We start from the raw sequence: 22,120 nt of genomic DNA, 5'->3' as shown, positions 1-22,120 counted from the left end.
CCGACTCTTTGCGACCCCATGGACTGCAGCACGCCAGGCCTCCCTGTCCCTCACCAACTCCTGGATTCGTATAGAAAAATGTATAAAACAAAGATGTCCATCGTAATAAAGTGTCATAAAGAAAACATGCACAAACCCATCACACAGATAAATAGCTGATGACAAGCCTTCCCCTGCACACCCTTCTAACTTTTAGCTTTGCTGTCCTTCCAGAGATCCTGACTCATCGTGATAACCAGATCCACGTATGTTCTGTTCTTCTTTTAAAGTAATTTAGAAACCTATAACACCCATGCCAGAGTGGTAGTTTAATTTTAGCTGTTTTTGCACTGTATAGAAATAATTACATTCAGTATTACATTTGTGAGGTTTATCCATGCTATTGTAAGTACTGCAGTTGATCTTATTGTTACTGCGGTATAGAGATTAATTGCTATATGCATACATTCCAGTTTATCCTTTCTAATACTGACTGACACTGGTTTATTTTCCATTTTGGTACTGACATAATGCTGTATCATCACTGTGTAGTGTTCCTGGTGCACATGTACAGACTTGGAGGTGTGTGTTGTCAGATAAGTGTGTTTGTTCAACCCCAGTTGATAGTCCCAATGCCAAAGAATGCTCAAACTACTGCACAATTGCACTCATCTCACACGCTAGTAAAGTAATGCTCAAAATTCTCCAAGCCAGGCTTCAGCAATATGTGAACCGTGAACTTCCTCATGTTCAAGCTGGTTTTAGAAAAGGCAGAGGAATGAGAGATCAAATTGCCAACATCCTCTGGATCATCGAAAAAGCAAGAGAGTTCCAGAAAAACATCTATTTCTGCTTTATTGACTATGCCAAAGCCTTTGACTGTGTGGACCACAATAAACTGTGGAAAATTCTGAAAGAGATGGGAATCCCAGACCACCTGACCTGCCTCTTGAGAAATTTGTATGCAGGTCAGGAAGCAACAGTTAGAACTGGACGTGGAACAACAGACTGGTTCCAAATAGGAAAAGGAGTTTGTCAAGGCTGTATATTGTCACCCTGTTTATTTAACTTATATGCAGAGTACATCATGAGAAGCGCTGGACTGGGAGAAACACAAGTTGGAATCAAGATTGCCAGGAGAAATATCAATAACCTCAGATATGCAGATGACACCACCCTTATGGCAGAAAGTAAAGAGGAACTCAAAAGCCTCTTGATGAAAGTGAAAGTGGAGAGTGAAAAAGTTGGCTTAAAGCTCAACATTCAGAAAACGAAGATCATGGCATCCGGTCCCATCACTTCATGGGAAGTAGATGGGGAAACAGTGGAAACAGTGTCAGACTTTATTTTCTGGGCTCCAAAATCACTACAGATGGTGACTGCAGCCATGGAATTAAAAGACGCTGACTCCTTGGAAGGAAAATTATGACCAACCTAGATAGCATATTCAAAAGCAGAGACATTACTTTGCTAACAAAGGTTCGTCTAGTCAAGGCTATGGTTTTTCCTGTGGTCATGTATGGATGTGAGAGTTGGACTGTGAAGAAAGCTGAGCGCCGAAGAATTGATGCTTTTGAAGTGTGATGTTGGAGAAGACTGCAAGGAGATCCAGCCAGTCCATTCTGAAGGAGATCAGCCCTGGGATTTCTTTGGAAGGAATGATGCTAAAGCTGAAACTCCAGTTCTTTGGCCACCTCATGTGAAGAGTCGATTCATTGGAAAAGACTCTGATGCTGGGAGGGATTGGGGGCAGGAGGAGAAGGGGACGACAGAGGATGAGATGGCTGGATGGCATCACTGACTCGATGGACGTGAGTCTGAGTGAACTCCGGGAGTTGGTGATGGACAGGGAGGCCTGGCGTGCTGCGATTCATAGGGTCGCAAAGAGTCGGACACGACTGAGCGACTGATATGATCTGATCTGATGATTCTCTTGAATGGTTTTACCCATTGCACACTCAGCAGCTGAGTTTGGGATTGCCATTTGCTCCCATCCAGGTAGTGCCAACTACTTTGGCATGGGTAGTTGTCAAAACTTTACCTCTTAAGTGTTTTGAGATACCTGTTTATGCTTTTGATTTGCATTTTTCTGGTTGCTGGTGAGATGAACTTAACTCAGGGGGGAGCCTCTTTTGTGAGGTTCCTTGTTCAATTCCCTTGTCCATTTTCTGTTGAATTTTAGTCCTTTTTCTCTTTCCTCATTGAAATTCTTAGGAATAAAATTTGTCTGGAGTCATTAAGTATTAATATGTATGAATCTCAGGAGAGCTGGTCCTGGGAAAGGAAGGAGGAGGTGTGTACTCACCAATACCTCTTTAGCTGTTTAACTTTTGCTCCCTGGAGTTTAACTTCTTATGACTATTTCTGGCAATACAGAAGTGGCATTTTTTTTGTTCGTTTTTTTTTAGGTCAAAAACAGTAGGTAGTCTAACTAGATAAATTAAGAGATGATAATCGTCTTTTTAGGTTGGTTTCCACAGGATTCCTTTAAATGGTAAGCTTTACTTTTAAAGTGTAAAATGTCATTCATTTTCCTAGCAACTATTTTAGAAGACATCTGTTGTGATAAGTGAGCTATATCTTAGCTCCTTTTTTTGTTTTTATCTATTTTTTTTTGTTTTGTTTGCTTTATGTTTCCATACGTTGATTCTCAATTTTTAAAGATCATACTCTGTTTATAGTTATTGTAATGTTGACTACATTCCTGGTTCTATACAGTCTGTCTTTGTAGCTTATTTATTTTATACCTAATAGTTTTTAATCTCTTAATCCATTACCTCTATTTTGCCCCTCCCACCTTCCCTTTCCTCACTCATAACCCTAATTTGTTCTGTATACTTGTAACTCTGTTTCCTTTTGTTATATTCACTAGTGTGTTGTATTTTTTATATTCCGCATATAAGTGATTGCATACAGTATTTGTCTTCCTCTGTGTGACATTTCATTTAACACAGCACCTTCCAAGTTCATCCATGTTATTGCAGATGGCAAAATTTCATTCTTTTTTATGGCTGAATACTCTCCATTGTGTGTGCTTATGTGTATACACAACATCTTTATAAATGGACTGTAACCATCTTGTCAAATTCATTTGTAGTTGTATACCTTGTAGTTCTTTTAGAAGTCTGGTTCAAAGCTTCATCTGTGGAGTCTGTTGATAGAGTTAGGGCAAGATTATTTAGATTTTGCCTATAGTTGAATATACACAATTACCTCATTTCCAAAGTTCTTTCTTTTATATTAAACTTCTGCTTGGCAGCCATTTATTGATTACACATGTGTATCCCCAGTTCAGTACCAAGTGATCTCAGGATCTCAAAAAAGTTTATAAAGTGACTTTTGGCCCTTAAGGATGTTTATCCTCTTCCTCCTATAAATGGTTAACTCCAAGACAGCAGTGATCGATAGAATTTTCTACAGTGAGGGGAATATTCTGTATATCTACATTGTCCAGTATAGCAGCAACTAGTCACATAGAGCTGCTGAGTATGTGACATATAGGTAGTGCAACTAAGGAATCAACATTTAAATTTTGCTTAATTTTATTTAAGTTAATTTTACTTAATTAAGGCTGCTGGATACCTGAGTGGACATCACAGTTCTAGAAGGTGAGATACTCAGAAGAGGATGGTGTTCCTCCATCAGTGCTGCAGACAAAGGACTTTGTTTCTATGGTTGGACTCCCTTTGAATTGAAGTCACAGCATTTTCCAGGGGCCTGGAGTGAGGGGGATGCTTTCTTCCTTTGGCATGTTTTGACTTGTATTGATTAGAAACTATTCAGTTTTCCCTTCCTGGATCTGAGAGCACATTAAATTCTATGGTGTTTTCTCTAGGGGATTCAGAACAGATCTTATATTGGAGATTTGGCAGATTTTACTATTTCTCAAGGTCCAGTAGAAGACTTGCTTTTCACAAGATCTCTATCCCAGTTTTTGTACCTTTTGATCCTCTGATCTCCTCCCATTTGTTCAGCTACATCTCTCACTGTTTCTCCAGCCTCCTCTCTTTTCATGCCTTCCAAACGTGCTGTGTTCCATTCATGGTGAACTTACCCCATTCTCTGAGTAGGCTCTCTCACAGCTTTGGTGTTATTTAGGGTTCTCTCTGAAGCTCCAGAACTTTGGCCACCTGATGCGAAGAGCCGACTCCTTGGAAAAGACCCTGATGCTGGGAAAGATTGAAGGCGGGAGGAGAATGGGATGACAGAGGATGAAATGGTTGGATGGCATTACTGAATCAATGGACATGAGTTTGGGCAAAGTTCAGGAGATAGTGAAGGACAGGGAAGCCTGGCGTGGTCCATGAGGTCGCAGGGGGTAGGACACGACTGAGCGACTGAACAACAGCAGCTGCCTGTACTGCCCTTCTTGTATTGTTTCTGATCATCTTGCTGCCCTCTTGATCTCACCTAAGCTGTCGTTGTCTTTATCAAGTTTTCCTTGAGTCCTCATCGTTCCCTCTTCTGCATCCCCCAAATATCTCATAGCATTGGATCAGCTCATGTGTGGTACGGTTTGGCGTGTATGGCGACTGGAAGTGTGTCACTTACCTTTGGTGCTCTCTCCAGAGAGTGCTTGCCACAGAGTGAGTGCCTGCTGCTGCTGCTAAGTCGCTTCAGTCGTGTCCAACTCTGTGCGATCCCATAGACGGCAGCCCACCAGGCTCCCCCATCCCTGGGATTCTCCAGACAAGAACACTGGAGTGGGTTGCCATTTCCTTCTCCAATGCATGAAAGTGAAAAGTGAAAGTGAAGTCGCTCAGTCGTGTCCGACTCTTAGCGACCCCAGGGGCTGCAGCCCACCAGGCTCCTCCGTCCATGGGATTTTCAAGGCAAGAGTACTGGAGTGGGGTGCCATTGCCTTCTCCAGAGTGAGTGCCTAGTGAATGCTTAATACAGATGCATTGGAAGCTCCCACTGCAGAAGGATCAGTGTGTGGTAAAAATGGATTAGAAAGTAAAACTAGAAGGAATTTCCAACTAGACGCATGTGTGTGATCTGGGTGCTGTTGAGGACCTGTTGTGTTCTGGCCGTATAAGGGGAGTATCATTTCTCGATTCAGTACAGAACTGCACCGTGTTTCTGCTGAGTTCAGCTCCATAAGCTTATTCTGAAATGCCCACATCCTTCTTTATAAAATCCACAAGAAGCCTTTTGCGACCTTTGGGTTTTCCATTTCCTGCTCTCTGATGAATTAGAAAGTGTCAGCCGGGCTCCGTGGTGGCCTCTGTGGAGTAGGGCATGCTGTGTCTCCACAGGGCACGTCCTGATCCATTCAGCGTCCTCAGTACCTGTGGGAGACTGCCAGCAGTGCTTCACAGGATCCACTTAGCGAGGAAGAGGAATTCTTCCAGAATGATTCTTGTATTTTTTTTTATTTTTTAGCACCCTAAAAGCTTTCCTGTCTTCCTTTCTCCTCTTTCAGCAAGCTGTAATATTAACAGATCTAGATCTGACAAAGTGCTAATAATCCAAACCCTCAAACACATCATGTCTTTGATTCATGAGGCACATTTCAGAATATTATAGCTACTATTATTAGATTAAAATACAGTGCTTAGCTATAAGATGCTGTGTGTTACACATTAACAGTAAATGTAATAACCACATTAAATTATAACTTATAAATGAGAGCTGACTGTATATGTAATCTGCTTAATGCCCAAGACTTTCATTACTCAGTTGTGAAAATGATGATTTTTACTTATATATCCAAACAAAGTAAAGATGTAACTGCTGTGCAGTTGCATTTGTGTTACTACAAGTGGAGCCTTCAAGTTTGAAGATATTGGCTGTTGTTCTCAGGAACAAGATATTTGTTTTTAAGTAAAATGTATAATTTATGAGTAACTACCAAAATTAGAGTTTCCAGCTTCTTATTAATGTTGGTTATTATGTTTTTTTAGATGTAATAGTATTCCACCACTTAGAGCGTATTAACATTTTGTTTAGCTAGTGTTAGCTATATCAGATAGGCAATAATGTTTTCCCCAGATAAATCTAATTAGAGTTGAAAATGGATTATATACAAGGTTCCCATTAAAAAATCATCTTCACTATGGGAAATCTTGTTATGAACATTTTAAGTGGCTACAAATTTATAAGACTGGACTAATTATTGTTTCGAACTGGGGGCAGGGCTTGGCATAGAGCTGTTTTGAATGTATAAAAGGATTATTTAGAAATATTAAAATAAATTTCTGACAGTTGTATTTCAGTACCACGACAACTCTTTCTTTTCCCCTTCACCAGTTAATGGGCATTTGGGTTGTTTGTACTTTTTAGCTATAATGAATAATGTTGCTATGCTATGAACATTTGTATACAAGTCTTTGTATGAAAATATGTTTTGATTTGTTGTGGAGGTATCTGGGAGTGGAACTGAAGCATTGTATGATGTATATGCTCTAAATATTGGAAAACATGGCCAAATTGTTTTCCAAAGTGGCTGCACCAGGAATTTTTAAGTTTCCCCTCTCTTCATATCCTTGCTAATACTTAACTCTTGAATGGCTTTTTGTGAAAGCCATTCTTATGAATATATGTGGTATCTCCTTATCGTTTTGGTGTGTGTTTCTAAATAAGTAACGATAATGAGCATCTTTTCATGTGCTTTCTTGCACTTTCTGTACCTTCTTTGATGAAATGGCTACAAGTATTTTCCCAGTTTCTTTTTAGCTGTTACGTCAACTCCTTATTAAGTCATAAGAGTTTTTGTTGTTGTTTTTAAACTCTTGAATACAAGTTGTTGTTGGATGTGCGACTTTAAAATATTTTTCTGTCAGTGTGTGATTTGACTTTTTACTTTCTTAATAGTGCCTTTTGAAGTGCAGAACCTTTTAACGTTGTTCAAGTCCGTTTTATTAACCTTTTCCTTTATTGCTTGCATTTTTTGGTGTTGTATCAAAGAAATCTGTGCCTAGCTCAAACCTGTGAAGATTTACTCCTGTGCTTTTTCCTAAGAGTTTTACAGTTTTAGCTTTTATATGTATTGAGAGGTAGTAATGAGCCACTTTTTGTATGAGATAAGTATAAGGTTGAGGAAAATCCACATGCAGAAAGATCAGTTTAGAATTTTATCTCCTGTTATATACAGAAATGAACTCGATAGGATCAAGTTTGTTTTTTCTTTTATGTGATCTCGTTCTTTCTTAAAGGATTTTAAATCTTACGCTGCACAAAGGCACAAATTAATATTTTAAAGTTTAAAATGATTTCACCTGAAATGGATTTGTGTCATAATTATTGCCTTAGTAATTTTCTTTTTTCGAGATGTTTTGGAATTTTGGTGTTCAAGCTCGTGTTTTGTTTCCTGAACCATCTGCCTTTGTCGTTACATGCAGATCACGTATGGCACAGCATGATACTGGTTGCTGGATGCATGTGCCGTGAGTGTTTATCTTTTCCTTTGCTTTGGGGCATTTGGATTGTGCCCAGTCTTCCTGTGTTTTAGACTGAACTTCACTGAGCATTTTATGTACATATCTTTGCATATTCATGCTTGTATTGCCCTGGGATATAATGGAAAATATGGGCTCCTAAGACAGATAATTTCCTGTTTCTTGTGGTCCGTCTTCCATAACTTTAAGTGCTGATTAAAAAATGAAAAAGAAAATAAAAATACACTAAATATACCTCTATTTTTCCTAAATACAGTTCTCTTAATTTGGATTCAAGAATGCTAGAAGATTCAAGAAGGGTTCAGTCCCTAAAGCCCCTGAAATAGTGTGTCAAATCTGATGTGTCTTGTTTGTGACTTAGTGTGTTCATGTATGTTCACACACATGAGTACATTCAGTTTTCTGGGGAAGGCACTTAGAGCTTGCCTTAGAAATGTGTAGGGGGCCGGGTCTTCTGAAGATAAGAAGTTGTAGCCTGGCATTTTAATTAGCAGATGAACTGAAGCAGAGTCAGACGTCAGAGTGATTAGTCCTCATGGGGTTTTCTTCTACTGCTTCTTCTGAAAAATCATTCCAGAAGCAGCATCACCAGTAATAAGCGTTCCATTCTTAATATTTTGAGTTCAGGATGCAATTTGCTCTAAGTGTGGGGCTTCCCCAGTGGCTCAAGTAGTAAAGAATCTACGTGCAGTGCAGGAGACACAGGAGACATGAGTTCGATCCCTGGGTTAAAAGATACTCTGGAGGAGGAAATGGCAACCCACTTGAGTATTCTTGCCTGGATAATCCCATGGACAGAGGATACAGTCCATGGGGTTGTAGTGTCAAACACGACTGAGCACATGCATGCCCATGACACGATGAAGTGTTAGGTGAAGGGAAGTACTTTTGATCATTTAAAGATATGTTGGAAGAGAAAGGGTAGTGGCTTAGCTCACTTTGAGCTGTTTGTGATCCTTAGTCTCTGTTATGGGTACCACCAGCTCAGTTTGAACTTGACAAACCAGTTTCTTAGAAATCAACCCTCAGATTACCAGACACCAGAGGGATAGGGAGTCCTGGCACGCTGTGGTCCATGAGGTCAGAAAGACGTGGACAAGACTTGGCAACTGACTGAACAACAATACCAGACACCAGAGAAAGCAGCTCCTGCATGGGTTTACTATAGTGATTGATGAACAAGAATTGTTTCTGTAAGCCAGACTTGACATGTGGAACTGTTCTTGTTCTTGTGAACCTGTTTGGTAATGTTGTCTATTGTAGGACTTGAAAAATATTACTAGTGCCTATGAAGTTAACCTTTGAGCTATGTAACACTTGATGCTAATGAGATTTCATGTTAAATTTTATGCTGGGAGTTGTTGACTTGGTTTGGGAGATTAATCTATTTCTGCTGTTATACACTCTAAATTAATTAGCAATATGCGACTATGAATATAAAAACTGCCAGTAGTAATCATTTCAGGAGTAAATTTTCCTAACCTCTTTTTTCTTTCCCTATTACATGGAGTTGAAATAAAAGTCTTTTCCTTATTAATGACTCTGGTTACACTCTAATCTGGTAGACTGCTCCCTAGTTAAATGTTTCTTCTGTAGTCTAAACGAGCCTTTTGTTTTGCTTTCTCTATAAGGGAGGAATCTTACAGAAAAGCCTTTTGTCATGTACATTTCTGTGCATTGACATTTCATTTACTTTTCAGTTTCAGATGTTTAAATTTTTTATATTGAGTCAGCCAGTCCATATGAACAGAGTAAAGTTTAGGTTTATTTTATGAAATGGTATAATTGTCTTACAGCCTATATTTTTTGATATTTTTCAATGAATTTGATTTTCCCCTGAATGAAGTTATTTCATGCTTAAGTGCCATATTTCTTATCATGTTTATATTTTTTAGTTTCTATACTTGGATTAGTTGATAACACTCAGATCATTCCATAACCCTCTTGAGTAGGGAGATTCTAAAGATGAGCCAGAATTGAAAATGTGACATGAAACCTTACCTGAATAACAGTTAGTTGCTGTAAGCATAACATATTAGATTTAGAAAATGTTTCTTCAAGCATAGGTACAGTACAATCAGACTTCCTGTTCATATTTACAGTACAAGCTATCCTTCAGTAACTTTCATACACCCTGAGCATGTAGCAATCAACAGACATCATCTCTGCCCTTGAAAAGCTGCTGTCTAGTTGAGAAGACAGGCAGAAAAATCATAATTATGGCAAATATATTAAAAGTAGGCATGTAATGTAATGATTGGGAAGGAGAAGAGTATCTTCTTGACAGGATTTTACTGACAGCAAAAATACCACATTTCAAGGAAGATACAGAATTTCTTTGTGACCTTGGAGCAGGAGAAGACTTCATACAAAAAAAAAATACTAATTATAAAGTTTAAAAGCTGATAAATTGAACTAATTTAGAAGTTTGAAAACTTCTTTTAATCAAGACATCATTAAGATAATAAAATATAATCTGCAGAATAATAGAAAATGTCCATAATTCATATATCAAATAAGGGCTATGAATCCAAAATATACAAAGAAAAACCAAAAAACTGCAAATGAATAAGAAAGACAGACAACCAACAGAAGAGTGGGCAGAAAATTTGAACAGGAACTTGAAGATCGTCCACTTTCTTTTTTCTATGGTTGGATCCAGAATCCTTGAATTTCTCTTATCTGACTTATCTCAGTCCCTTTTCGTCTTTAGAAGAAACAAATAAAAGCATTTAAACTTAAAAATGCATTTCAGATTCAAATATACCTTATGGAAACCTCTTCTATTCCCAGTATCACTGCCTTAATTCAGTTCCTGATTATTTTATCTTTTTTTTAATTGTACTTTTTTTTTTTTGGCCATGCAAGGCAGCTTGTAGGATCTTAGTTCCCTAACTGATCTTGGGTGGCCTCCGGCCGCAACCACTTGGAACAGGGCTTGGGTTCCCAGCCACAGATGGGCTGGGTCGCGGTGGTAAAAGCACCAGGTCCTAGCCACTAGGCCAGTGGTCAGTGTCAAGGGCCCTGACTGACCCTTTGGCTTTGCAGAAAAGAATTGCCACAAAGACAGAAAATAGTGAAGCAAGTAAAGTATTTATTAGGAGTAAAAAGAGTACATTACCTGAGGATAGACACAGGCAGACTCAGAGGGAGAGTCCCTGAGTTGCTGAGTCATGCCTTTGTGGTAGTTTGAATTACTTTCATGGGGCATTTCTTCTGGGTTTCCTTTGGCGAGTCATTGTGATTTGCCTGCTTCACAGTCCTTACGTGGTTTATCTCAGGATCCTCCCATGTGGGCACATGCATCTCTTTGCCAAGATGGATGCTACCGCAAAGGCATATGGGTGGAACATCCCATGACATGACTCTCCCTTGGCCTCCAAGGAGCCTTTTCTGCCCATGTGTGGTTAGGGAGGTCTCTGACTTAGGGAACAAGAAATGTGTGGTCTGTGCAGTGTCTAGCCTCCTCCCTTTATTCCCCTGCTATTTTTGTCTTGGAATTTCCATCAACAGAGAATGAATCTCCAATTACTTTACCCTGGGTTTGGGGGGCGTGGCGGGCGTAGTCCCATCTGCCTCATGACCAAGAATTAAACCCAGGCCTTTGGCAGTGAAAGCACAGAGTCCTAACCTCTGGGCCACTAGGGAATTCCCCGAGTCCCTGATTATTTTAAATTTGGACTAATTCACCAATCTTCTAATGGATTCCTGCTCCTGGAATAAGATTTCTAAAACATAAATCTCGTTATGTTAACTCCTTTTGTTTAAAGCCTCTCGGGGGTGTTGTGTTGTCCAGGTGATGATGTAGGTGCTTTGGTGTCATGTCAGTAGGTCTCTTGCTGGTCTTGCCTCTGCCTACCTTTGATCTTCATGTGCCCTGACCTTCATCTTTGTGTATTCTTTTCTATACCATCATTGAATCAACTCAAGTTTCCTCCAATATTCCATGTTGGTTCATGTCTCTTATTTGTACAAGTCTACCAGGAACATCCCCTGGAGGAGGGAAAGGCTACCCATTCCAATATTCTGGCCTGGAGGAGGCCATGGACTGTATAGTCCATGCGGTCGCAAAGAGTAGGACACGACTGAGCGCATTTTACTTTCACTTTTCACCTGAAATCATGGGCGCTTCTCTGGTGGCTCAGTGGTAAATAATCCATATGCCAATGCAGGAGACACAGGTTTGATCCTTGGATTGGGAAGATCCCCCTGCAGAAGAAAATGGCAGCCCACTCCAGTATTCTTGCTTGGGAAATCCCTTGGACAGAGGAGCCTGGCAGGGTACAATCCATGGGGTCCCACAAAGAGTGGGACACGACTTAGTAACTAAACAACCTGAAATCATCACCATTTCTTCTTTGGAAGCCTGAAATTCTTTCCTGCTGAAATATTACTTCTTCTGTGAAGCTTTCTATGATGGTGCCTCTAGGCAGAGGACATAGTGATTTGTCTGTATCTCTGCCTCCCTTTGTAGTTTCTGGAGCTCAGTGGCTCCCAAGGGCAGAGGCTGTGTCCTTCTTGTTTTTATCACCTAATTGACTAGTACAATATAGTATGACATCAAATAGGAGTCACTCAGTGAGGATTTGCTGAGTAGGGGAATGAATTCTGATTGGTTTCTGTTTTTTTTTTCAGGTATAAAATCTAACATAAATTGAGATGCTTACTATACTGTATACTTACATATGTACACACATATTTATATATATATCTGTGTGTGTGTATATATATACACGCACACATATATAGAGAGGGAGGGAGAAAGAGAATGTCTAGTTACTGCAAATTCCTTCTGAGATTTATTTCTGACAAAGACCTTTTTCTGGCAGTGTTATTCAGAGAGGGATTTATATATGTGTGTGTGTGTGTGTGTGTGTGCATATATAGTACTAGTTCTGTTCAGTGCAGAGTTACTGGGGGCAAAAGCTTAGAAGCAGAATGAAGCAGAATGTACCTGAATCCAAAGCTTTCAGTAGCCCAATAGATGAACACACTCAATGACGAGCTGTCCAGGTAAGCAGGCCCTGCCCCCACGATGCAGGGAGGGAGTTAGCAGTACCGTCTACACTGCTGCCTAATAGTAGAAGCTTCTTGGCCGGGGTCCTGACCCTGTTAGAAAAGAGGGGCCTCTGGAGTGCAGGAGCCCGATGTGATGAGCTGACTGTGCTACTAAAGTGGAGAAGAAATAAACCTCCTGCCGTCTTCTCAAATAGTGAAGAAATTAAGGAAAGACTTCTCATAATGCTGCCATTGAAGCAACTGTGTGTGTGTGTCTGTTCCCTCGCAGTGTTTATGCCCAGTATACACATAACGGGCCTTGTAAAGCCCTGACACATACCAAGCTTTCACGACGTGGCAGCTATCGTTATGATTACTCTTGGAGGGAGATTTGTGTTTTTTCCTATGTTGGTCTTTCTACTTGTCTTTTCAGACGTGTTGATAATGAGCTTCGGTCTTCCGTTTTGTCTCCTTAACCCTTCCCTCCGACCCCCACAGGCATGCAGAGGAGAGGGCACATAACCTTCCTAATTGCTGAAATTGAGAGGAAAAACTGAGAATGTAAGGTTTAGCCTCCTTGGATTTCCTCTTGATTTTGCCTGTCAACAGAAAGGGTACAATGCGTGCATGTATGCTAGGTCGCTTCAGTGGCTCAGTCGTGCCTGACTCTTTGGGACCCCATGGCCTATAGCCCACCAGGCTCCTCTGTTTATGGGATTCTCCAGGCAAGAATACTGGAGTGGGTTGCCATGCCCTCCTCCAGGGAATCTTTCTGACCCAGGGATCGAACCCACATCTCTTACGTCTCCTGCATTGGCAGGTGGGTTCTTTACCACTAGTGTTACCTAGGAAGCCCAGAAAGGGTACATTCAGTTCTAATTTTTGTTCCTTGAGGTTATACACATGTGGGCTAGTTTATTTACTTGTTCATTTAGGCACTTAAGTCTTACAATCCAGTGTATTTTACACTGACAGCACTTCTCTATTTGGAGCAGCTGCATTTCCAGAGTGCAGTTGCCTCGTATATCTGCCGGCTGCCAGGTTGGACAGCACAGGTTTTGGCAGTTCTGGAAGTTTGTTCTGCTCCATTTTCCACTACTGGGCTGCTATGATTATTTTGCTCAGATATCTGTTCTGTAGAGTCAACTCCTCCTTGGAAAAGTGACTCCCAAGATGTAGACTCACAGAAAGATTTTAGCCTTATTATGGCTGGAGATTTAAGCCAAAGTCTTCATCTACTGCAGAATAAAAATGATGTTGTTGTTCTTTCAGATCAAAAATATATTTTCTTGTTTTTTTTTTTAATCAGTGTTCAGCTGTAAGCAATAGAAAACATTCTAGCTATTATAAGCAGAAGAGGACTTTTTTTTATTTTAATGAGAATTGGAATCTTACATAATCATTCAAAGGTCTGGAGAAGCAGGCTTTGGTGTATTTTTAGAGTAACTATAAGAAAAATACTGAGGAGGTTATTACCGCTGGAGCGGAAATCTGCCACAAGAAGTTGGGGAATTCGAAAGCCCCTCCTCATCAGCTGTCTGCGGTGCTGCTTTGACCCTGCCAGGATAACAAGCCAGCAGAATGGGTCCACACTGTCCCTTACCCCATGAAGCTAGGGACTGGTCACTGGTACTTGCATCACCAATACTGCAGAAGAGCAACTAGGATGACCAGAAAAAATAGAAAAAGGAAAAAAAAAAGTTTATTTTCTACAGGGAAAGCACAGTAATAGCAAAAGTACAGTCTCTACTGTAGTTTCACTGTGCATATCTACACAGTGGGTGCATCTGTTTGACGAAAACTAGGTCTTGTGAAGAATGTCAGCCCTAGGGAATCTGGAAAATGTAGTATTTAGCTTTTCAGCTTCTAGCAACGCAGCCTGGGAGTGGTCTAGAACTGAGTTGAGTGAACCAAGCTGTAGTATCTGCTGCAAAATCTGAAACCCAGGAGAAGTGCTGGTCTTTTTTGGGCACCTAAACCCCTAGCAGTTGTTTTTGACATGTTTGCCCTTATATACAATCAGTTTAACATGAGTATTTTCTTCCTTAGCATATCATCTGTGTTGTTTTCATAATTATACTTTATAGTGCATCGAGTTGATAGTTTATACCTTTCCCAAAGTCCAGAAAGCTTACAGGAAACACAGGTTTAAAATTTTTTTTAGAAAATGAAGATATATTTGACATATTACACTGTATAAGTTTAAGGTATATAATATATTGATACATTGATATTATAATATAGTTGCCCTTGTAGCGTTAACTGACACCTCAGTTGCATCACATAATTATAATTTCTTCTAGTCTTGGGACACAACTTTTTTTTTTCCCCACATTAAAAGAATAGAAAATCTTTTGAGAAAAGCTAACCAACTGCCCAGTGAGGAAATTGTAAGTATCAGTTAATGCAGCTTAAATACATTTCATTTTAGTACTAAGAATAAAATTAAAATGGTTTTCTAGAAATTATAAGTGTACCAACATAATGTAATCATTTTCTTTTACTGCTATGACATTTAGGAGCTTTGAAACAATGCAGTTCAGTTCAGTTACGTCACTCAGTCGTGTGAAACTCTTTGCAACCCCATGAATCGCAGCACGCCAGGCCTCCCTGTCCATTACCAACTCCCGGAGTTCACCCAGACTCACGTCCATCGGGTCAGTGATGCCATCCAGCCAGTGATGCCATCAAGCCATCTAATCCTCTGTCGTCCCCTTCTTCTCCTGCCCCCAATCCCTCCCAGCATCAGAGTCTTTTCCAATGAGTCAACTCTTCACATGAGGTGGCCAAAATACTGGAGTTTCAGCTTTAGCATCATTCCTTCCAAAGAAATCCCAGGGCTGATCTCCTTCACAATGGACTGGTTGGATCTCCTTGCGGTCCAAGGTACTCTGAAGAGTCTTCTCCAACACCACAGTTCAAAAGCATCAATTCTTCGGCGCTCAGCCTTCTTCACAGTCCAACTCTCACATCCATACATGACCACAGGAAAAACCATAGCCTTGACTAGACAAACCTTTGTTGGCAAAGTAATGGCTCTGCTTTTGAATATGCTATCTAGGTTGGTCATAATTTTCCTTCCAAGGAGTAAGCGTCTTTTAGTTTCATGGCTGCAGTCACCATATGCAGTGATTTTGGAGCCCCAAAAAATAAAGTCTGACACTGTTTCCACTGTTTCCCCATCTATTTCCCACGAAGTGGTGGGACCGGATGCCATGATCTTCGTTTTCTGAATGTTGAGCTTTAAGCCAACTTTTTCACTCTCCACTTTCACTTTCATCAAGAAGCTTTTGAGTTCCTCTTCACTTTCTGCCATAAGGGTGGTGTCATCTGCATGTCTAAGGTTACTGATATTTCTCCCGGCAATCTTGATTCCAGCTTGTGCTTCTTCCAGTCCAGCATTTCTCATGATGTACTCTGCATATAAGTTAAATAAGCAAGGTGACAATATACAGCCTTGACGAACTCCTTTTCCTATTTGGAACCAGTCTGTTGTTCCACGTCCAGTTCTAACTGTTGCTTCCTGACCTGCATACAAATTTCTCAAGAGGCAGATCAGGTGGTCTGGTATTCCCATCTCTTTCAGAATTTTCCACAGTTTATTGTGATCCACACAGTCGAAGGCTTAGCATAGTCAATAAAGCAGAAATAGATGTTTTTCTGGAACTCTCTTGCTTTTTCCATGATCCAGCAGATGTTGGCAATTTGATCTCTGGTTCCTCTGCCTTTTCTAAAACCAGCTTGAACATTAGGAAGTTCATGGTTCACATATTGCTGAAGCCTGGCTTGGAGAATTTTGACCCTTACTTTACTAGAGTGTCAGATGAGTGCAATTGTGCAGTAGTTTGAGTAGTTTGGGATTGGAATGAAAACTGACCTTTTCCAGTCCTGTGGCCACTGCTGAGTTTTCCAAATTTACTGACATATTGAGTGCAGCACTTTCACAGCATCATCTTTCAGGATTTGGAATAGCTCAACTGGAATTCCATCACCTCCACTAGCTTTGTTTGTAATGATGCTTACTAAGGCCCACTTGACTTCACATTCCAGGATGTCTGGCTCTAGGTGAGTGATCACACCATTGTGATTATCTGGGTCTTGAAGATCTTTTTTGTACAGTTCTTCTGTGTATTCTTGCCATCTCTTCTTAATATCTTCTGCTTCTGTTAGGTCCATACCATTTCTGTCCTTTATCGAACCCATCTTTGCATGAAATGTTCTCTTGGTATCTCTAATTTTCTTGAAGAGATCTCTAGTCTTTCCCATTCTGTTGTTTTCCTCTATTTCTTTGCATTGATCACTGAGGAAGGCTTTCTTATCTCTTCTTGCTATTCTTTGGAACTCTGCATTCAGATGCTTATATCTTTCCTTTTCTCCTTTGCTTTTTGCTTCTCTTCTTTTCACAGCTATTTGTAAGGCCTCCCCAGACAGCCATTTTGCTTTTTTGCATTTCTTTTCCATGGGGATGGTCTTGATCCCTGTCTCCTGTACAACATCACGAACCTCATTCCATAGTTCATCAGGCACTCTATCTATTGGATCTAGGCCCTTAAATCTATTTCTCACTTCCACTGTATAAATCATAAGGGATTTGATTTAGGTCATACCTGAATGGTCTAGTGGTTTTCCCTACTTTCTTCAATTTAAGTCTGAATTTGGCAATAAGGAGTTCATGGTCTGAGCCACAGTCAGCTCCTGGTCTTGTTTTTGCTGACTGTATAGAGCTTCTCCATCTTTGGCTGCAAAGAATATAATCAGTCTCATTTTGGTGTTGACCATCTGGTGATGCTCATGTGTAGAGTCTTCTCTTGTGTTGTTGGAAGAGGGTGTTTGTTATGACCAGTGCATTTTCTTGGCAAAACTCTATTAGTCTTTGCCCTGCTTCATTCCGTATTCCAAGGCCAAATTTGCCTGTTACTCCAGGTGTTTCTTGACTTCCTACTTTTGCATTCCAGTCCCCTATAATGAAAAGGACATCTTTTTTGGGTGTTAGTTTTAAAAGGTCTTGTAGGTCTTCATAGAACCGTTCAACTTCACCTTCTTCAGCGTTACTGGTTGGGGCATAGACTTGGATTACTGTGATATTGAATGGTTTGCCTTGGAAACGAACAGAGATCATTCTGTCGTTTTTGAGATTGCATCCAAGTACTGCATTTCGGACTCTCTTGTTGACCATGATGGCCACTCCGTTTCTCTTGAGGGAGTCCTGTCCGCAGTAGTAGATATAATGTTCATCTGAGTTAAATTCACGCATTCCAGTCCATTTTAGTTTGCTGATTCCTAGAATGCCGACATTCACTCTTGCCATCTCCTGTTTGACTACTTCCAATTTGCCTTGATTCATGGACCTGACATTCCAGGTTCCTCTGCAATATTGCTCTTTACAGCATCGGACCTTGCTTCTATTACCAGTCACATCCACAGCTGGGTATTGTTTTTGCTTTGGCTCTATCCCTTCATTCTTTCTGGAGTTATTTCTCCACTGATCTCCAGTAGCATATTGGGCACCTACTGACCTGGGGAGTTCCTCTTTCAGTGTCCTATCATTTTGCTTTTTCATACTGTTCATGGGGTTCTCAAGGCAAGAATACTGAAGTGGTTTGCCATTCCCTTCTCCAGTGGACCACATTCTGTCAGAATGAAACAATGCAAGTTATTATAATTCCCATAGGCCGGAAATGTGGCGAGCTTGGGTGGGTTTTTGCTTAGGATCTCAGCCAAAGTCAGGGTGCCCACAGGACTGTGCTTTCTGGAGGCTCTGGGAGAGAATTCATTTCCATGCTCATTCATGTTGTTAGTAGTGTTAGTTGCTCAGTTGTGTCTGATTCTTTGTGACCCTATGGCTGTAGCCCGCCGGGCTCCTACGTCTGTGGAATTCTCTAGGCACTGGAGTGGGTTTCCATTCCCTTCTCTAATTCATGTTGTTGACAGAATTTAATTCCTTGTGTTTGCAGGACTGAAGTCCTCATTGCCTTGCTGGGTATTACCTCCAGTTTCTTTTCCCCTTCTCCATGCTTCTCACATTCTTTAACTCTTGGCCACCTCTGTCAATCTCCAAAGCCAGCAATGATGTGCTTCACATCTCTCCTGCCTCTTCTCCCAGGGCGTGTCTGTGTGACCCTAGCTGGGAAGGGTTCTCTGCTTAAAAGGCTCATGTGATTAGGTTAGTTCCACTCATAATTCAAGATTTATCTCCTCACCTCAAGGTTTGTGTCCTTAATCATATCTGCCAAGGTCTTTTGCCATCTAATGTACTATATTTTCAGGTTCTAGGGATTAGGATGCAGGTATTTTCAGTTCAGTTCATTCAGTTGCTCAGTCATGTCTCACTCTTTGTGACCCCATGAATCGCAGCATGCCAGGCCTCCCTGTCCATCACCATCTCCCGGAGTTCACTCAAACTCACGTCCATCGAGTCGGTGATGCCATCCAGCCATCTCATCCTCTATCATCCCCTTTTCCTCCTGCCTGTAATCCCTCCCAGCATCAGAGTCTTTTCGGGGGCCGTAATTCTACCCACCCTGTATAGAGGCTTTCAAGTTGGTCTAAAATGGTGAATTTCTCCTAAGTGTGTGTTGTGATGATATCTAGGTAATTATTGAGTGATTCCACGATTTATCTTTTTTTATTATTCAAATAACACATTAATGAATGATGTGATGTAGACCCAAATAGCCGAACTAAACTCTCCTATTAGTGGCAAGAAAGTTGTTCATATTGGAAGACTAGACCTTAATTTTTCTTTCCTTTGACTAGAATACTACAGAAAAAGTAAGTAGAAGTAGACAAATACTAAACCAAAGGCTGGGTTTTCATAGAACAATTTCCCTTTCTTTGATCAAAAAGCAGCTGTGGTCACTGTCATTTCTGTTTAAACAAATGTCGATATATTGGCATTTTTCTCCCCATGAAACCTCTTGGGTTAGTACATGGGGAGTTGGAATTGTAGCTGATTGCTTCGAGATTGGCAGGAGGTTCCACATTAGAAACCTTTTAAATGCTATTAATCATCCACTTGTTTAGATGAAAAACAAAATGCCTTTCAGTATGTAAAGGTGGATCATCAGAATCTTGTACCTTTGTCTGGGTCACAGTAGCATTGTTGAAGTGAATAATTTATTTCTTAATCTAAACCGTAAATAGTTTAAAATGTCTTGTTAAAGAAACAAACATGAGTACCTCATTGGAGGATATTAGATTAGTAAAAAAAAAAAAAAATTAAGAACCCACTATTTGCTTTATAAATACTTCTGAAAGAGATTCTTTGACTAATGCATTAAGATGTATTTTCCTTTACTGAATTTTCTTTTGTAAATGATTCAAGGAGGTACAGTATGCTAATATCACGTTCACATTTTTTTTGGGTTGTTATTGGTAAAGATGAATTTTTAAATCTGTTTAATTTCATGTCGGATAACTCCAAGTTGTCGCATTGTCACTCTCTGCTCTGTTCTTTTCTTTTTACTCTTGCCATTTTCTCTCTCTCTCTCTCTTTTTTTTTTTTTTAAACATAGGATGAAGTAAGTGTCCCAGGCAGCAACTCAGCCGACCTGTTACACTGGACCACTGCTACCACCATGAAAGTCCTCTCCAACACCACCACCACCACCAAGGCGGTGCTGCAGGCCGTCAGCGATGGGCAGTGGTGGAAGAAGTCTTTGACTTACCTACGGCCCCTTCAAGTGAGCGAGGCATTCTGTTTTCTTAAAGCAGTTGGGGTGGTTTATGTCAATTCATTAGCATGCTCTTCAGTTGGTTTCACTATTTAAGTTTATCTTCTTTAGATTATTAATCTCCTAAGAAATCTAGGCCTCCCATCGGATAGGGAATGAGTAATTGATTTTATAGACTGTAATTTGCTACCATACTATACTTGAAGAATCCATCGATATAGATTTAAGTAAGGTTGGTTTCTATGTCAGAATTGAAGTTTACTGAGATGAAAAGGAAAATGATGTTTATTAAGGCTTTCTCTCTTTTGCTCTGTTTCTGTAGGGCAGTAGAAAGAAGAGAAGCACTAGGCGCCATCCTGGCGGCTGTCTTAGTTCTCTCTAGCTTCTGTGACAAAAATATTTTAGCCTAGGTGACTTAAACAACGGACAGTTTATTTCTCACAGTGCTGGAAACTGGGAAGTCCAAGGTCAAGGCCCTGGAGAATTTAGTGTTTGATGCAGGCCTGCTTCCTGGTTCATAGAATGCCTTCAGTTTGCTGTGTCCTCACATGGTAGAAGGGGGGTGAGGGACTTTTCTGGAATCTCTTTTCTTATAAAGGCACTAATCTCATTTTCCAGCTCTGCCATCGTGACTTAATCACTTATCAAAGGCCCCACCTCCTAACACTGTTACACAGGGGTTAGGATTTCAACATGAGGTTGGGGTCGGGGTGGGGCACATTCAGTCTTCAGTGGGGCCTCTAGGTCAAGGGAATGTTTTAACCGATTCTTTCGTGTTTCTGCAAGTAGAGGTCAGGACAAGCATTGAGGTTGTTTTCTGTGACTTCTTAGCCCACTGTGTCCCTCCTGTTTTCCCTGCATCGTCATGCTGCTTTCCGTTCTTTAGCCAAATACTAGGAAACTAACAGGAAGAAGAAGCAGGGGCCTTTTTATAAAGGTACCCCAAACACTTGAGTATCTCATTCATTCATTCTGCAGATACTTACCAGGCATTTTCCACGTGTCAGATGTTGTGCTCATCATGGGAAATAGAGTGGGGAAACCCTTCAGTCTGATTTCCTTCCTTTGAGTCCCCTGTGTCTCAGTGGGAGCAAAAAAGAAACCAACAGATAAAATATTTGTATGATAATGAGATGGCAGGTGGTGATGAGTACTGTGCAGAGAACTTAAGCAAGGTAGTGGAATAGTGAGTGATACTGGAGGAGCGAAGTTCTGATTGCAGCAGGGGGGTTAGTTTCTCAGAAAAGGAATCACTCTGAGCAGAAAGCTGAGTAAGCCAAGCAGACAAGTACATTTTGAAGAAATAGCCTGATGTCTTTGTAGAAGGGGGCCAAGGTAAGGGAGTGCAGCATAATGAGTGGGAAGATGGTTGGAAATGAATGGTTGGAGAGATGGTGAAGAGACCCACCATGTAAAGCCTTCCATAGATGGTGAAGAGAACTACAGATCTGCTTCTCAGCAACACAGTGTTGTTTGAAAATTCAGACAATGCAGTCATGTGATCCAAGGTTACTTTTAATACATCTGTTTAACTTCTGTGCAGAGAGTCATCAGTAGTGAAGCAAAAAGATGCTTCTCTCTTCCAGGAGTCCAGCTGAGAGATGTTGATGGCTTAGATTAGGGTAGCCATGAGGGACATGAGAAGTCTTTGGTTTGAGGGTGTACTTTGTGGACCTGCTGATGGTCTGAACGTGGGATATGCAGGAGAGAGAATGGAGGATAATCACCCAGAAGAAACCACTTACTGATGGGCTGTGGGCTTGACTTTGGGTGAAGTCTGTGCATCTCATTGCTGCATGCATCACACTGGATTTTGATTAGGGTTATTTTCTGTCTCACCTGTTGGGGCTTTTTGAAAGTCTTAGAGTTGGACCATTAAGTAAAGCAGGCTGAGTGCTGAAGAAGTAATGCTTTTGAACTGTGGTGTTGGAGAAAACTCTTGAGAGTCCCTTGGACTGCAAGGAGACCTTACCAGTCAAACCTAAAGGAAATCAGTCCTGAATATTCTTTGGAAGGACTGATGCTGAAGCTCCAATACTTCGGCCACCTGATGTGAAGAGCCGGCTCATT

At 40.7% G+C, this 22,120-nt stretch overlaps 1 protein-coding gene across 5 annotated transcripts in view; it reads left to right on the top strand.

Moving 5' to 3' along the window:
- Positions 1-22,120, top strand: part of NBAS (NBAS subunit of NRZ tethering complex) — a 329,576-nt gene that overhangs the window by 176,342 nt on the left and 131,114 nt on the right. For 4 of the 5 annotated variants that reach the window (XM_086323557.1, XM_086323555.1, XM_086323556.1 and 1 more), the window contains exon 36: positions 19,892-20,059. In XM_086323557.1, coding sequence (XP_086179683.1) covers positions 19,892-20,059 — 168 coding nt within the window. Of the gene's footprint in view, positions 1-213; positions 246-19,891; positions 20,060-22,120 lie in introns of all 5 variants that reach the window. The other variant, XR_015135793.1, reaches the window with a different exon arrangement.

This window comes from Bos grunniens, chromosome 11 (assembly GCF_055505025.1).
Source record: "Bos grunniens cultivar Pamir isolate PY7600 chromosome 11, Bosgru_T2T1.0, whole genome shotgun sequence".
In the NCBI taxonomy this organism is placed as follows: domain Eukaryota; kingdom Metazoa; phylum Chordata; class Mammalia; order Artiodactyla; family Bovidae; genus Bos; species Bos grunniens.
The sequence above is the reverse complement of the archived record's forward strand: the minus strand, read 5'-3'. Positions and strand labels throughout refer to the sequence as shown.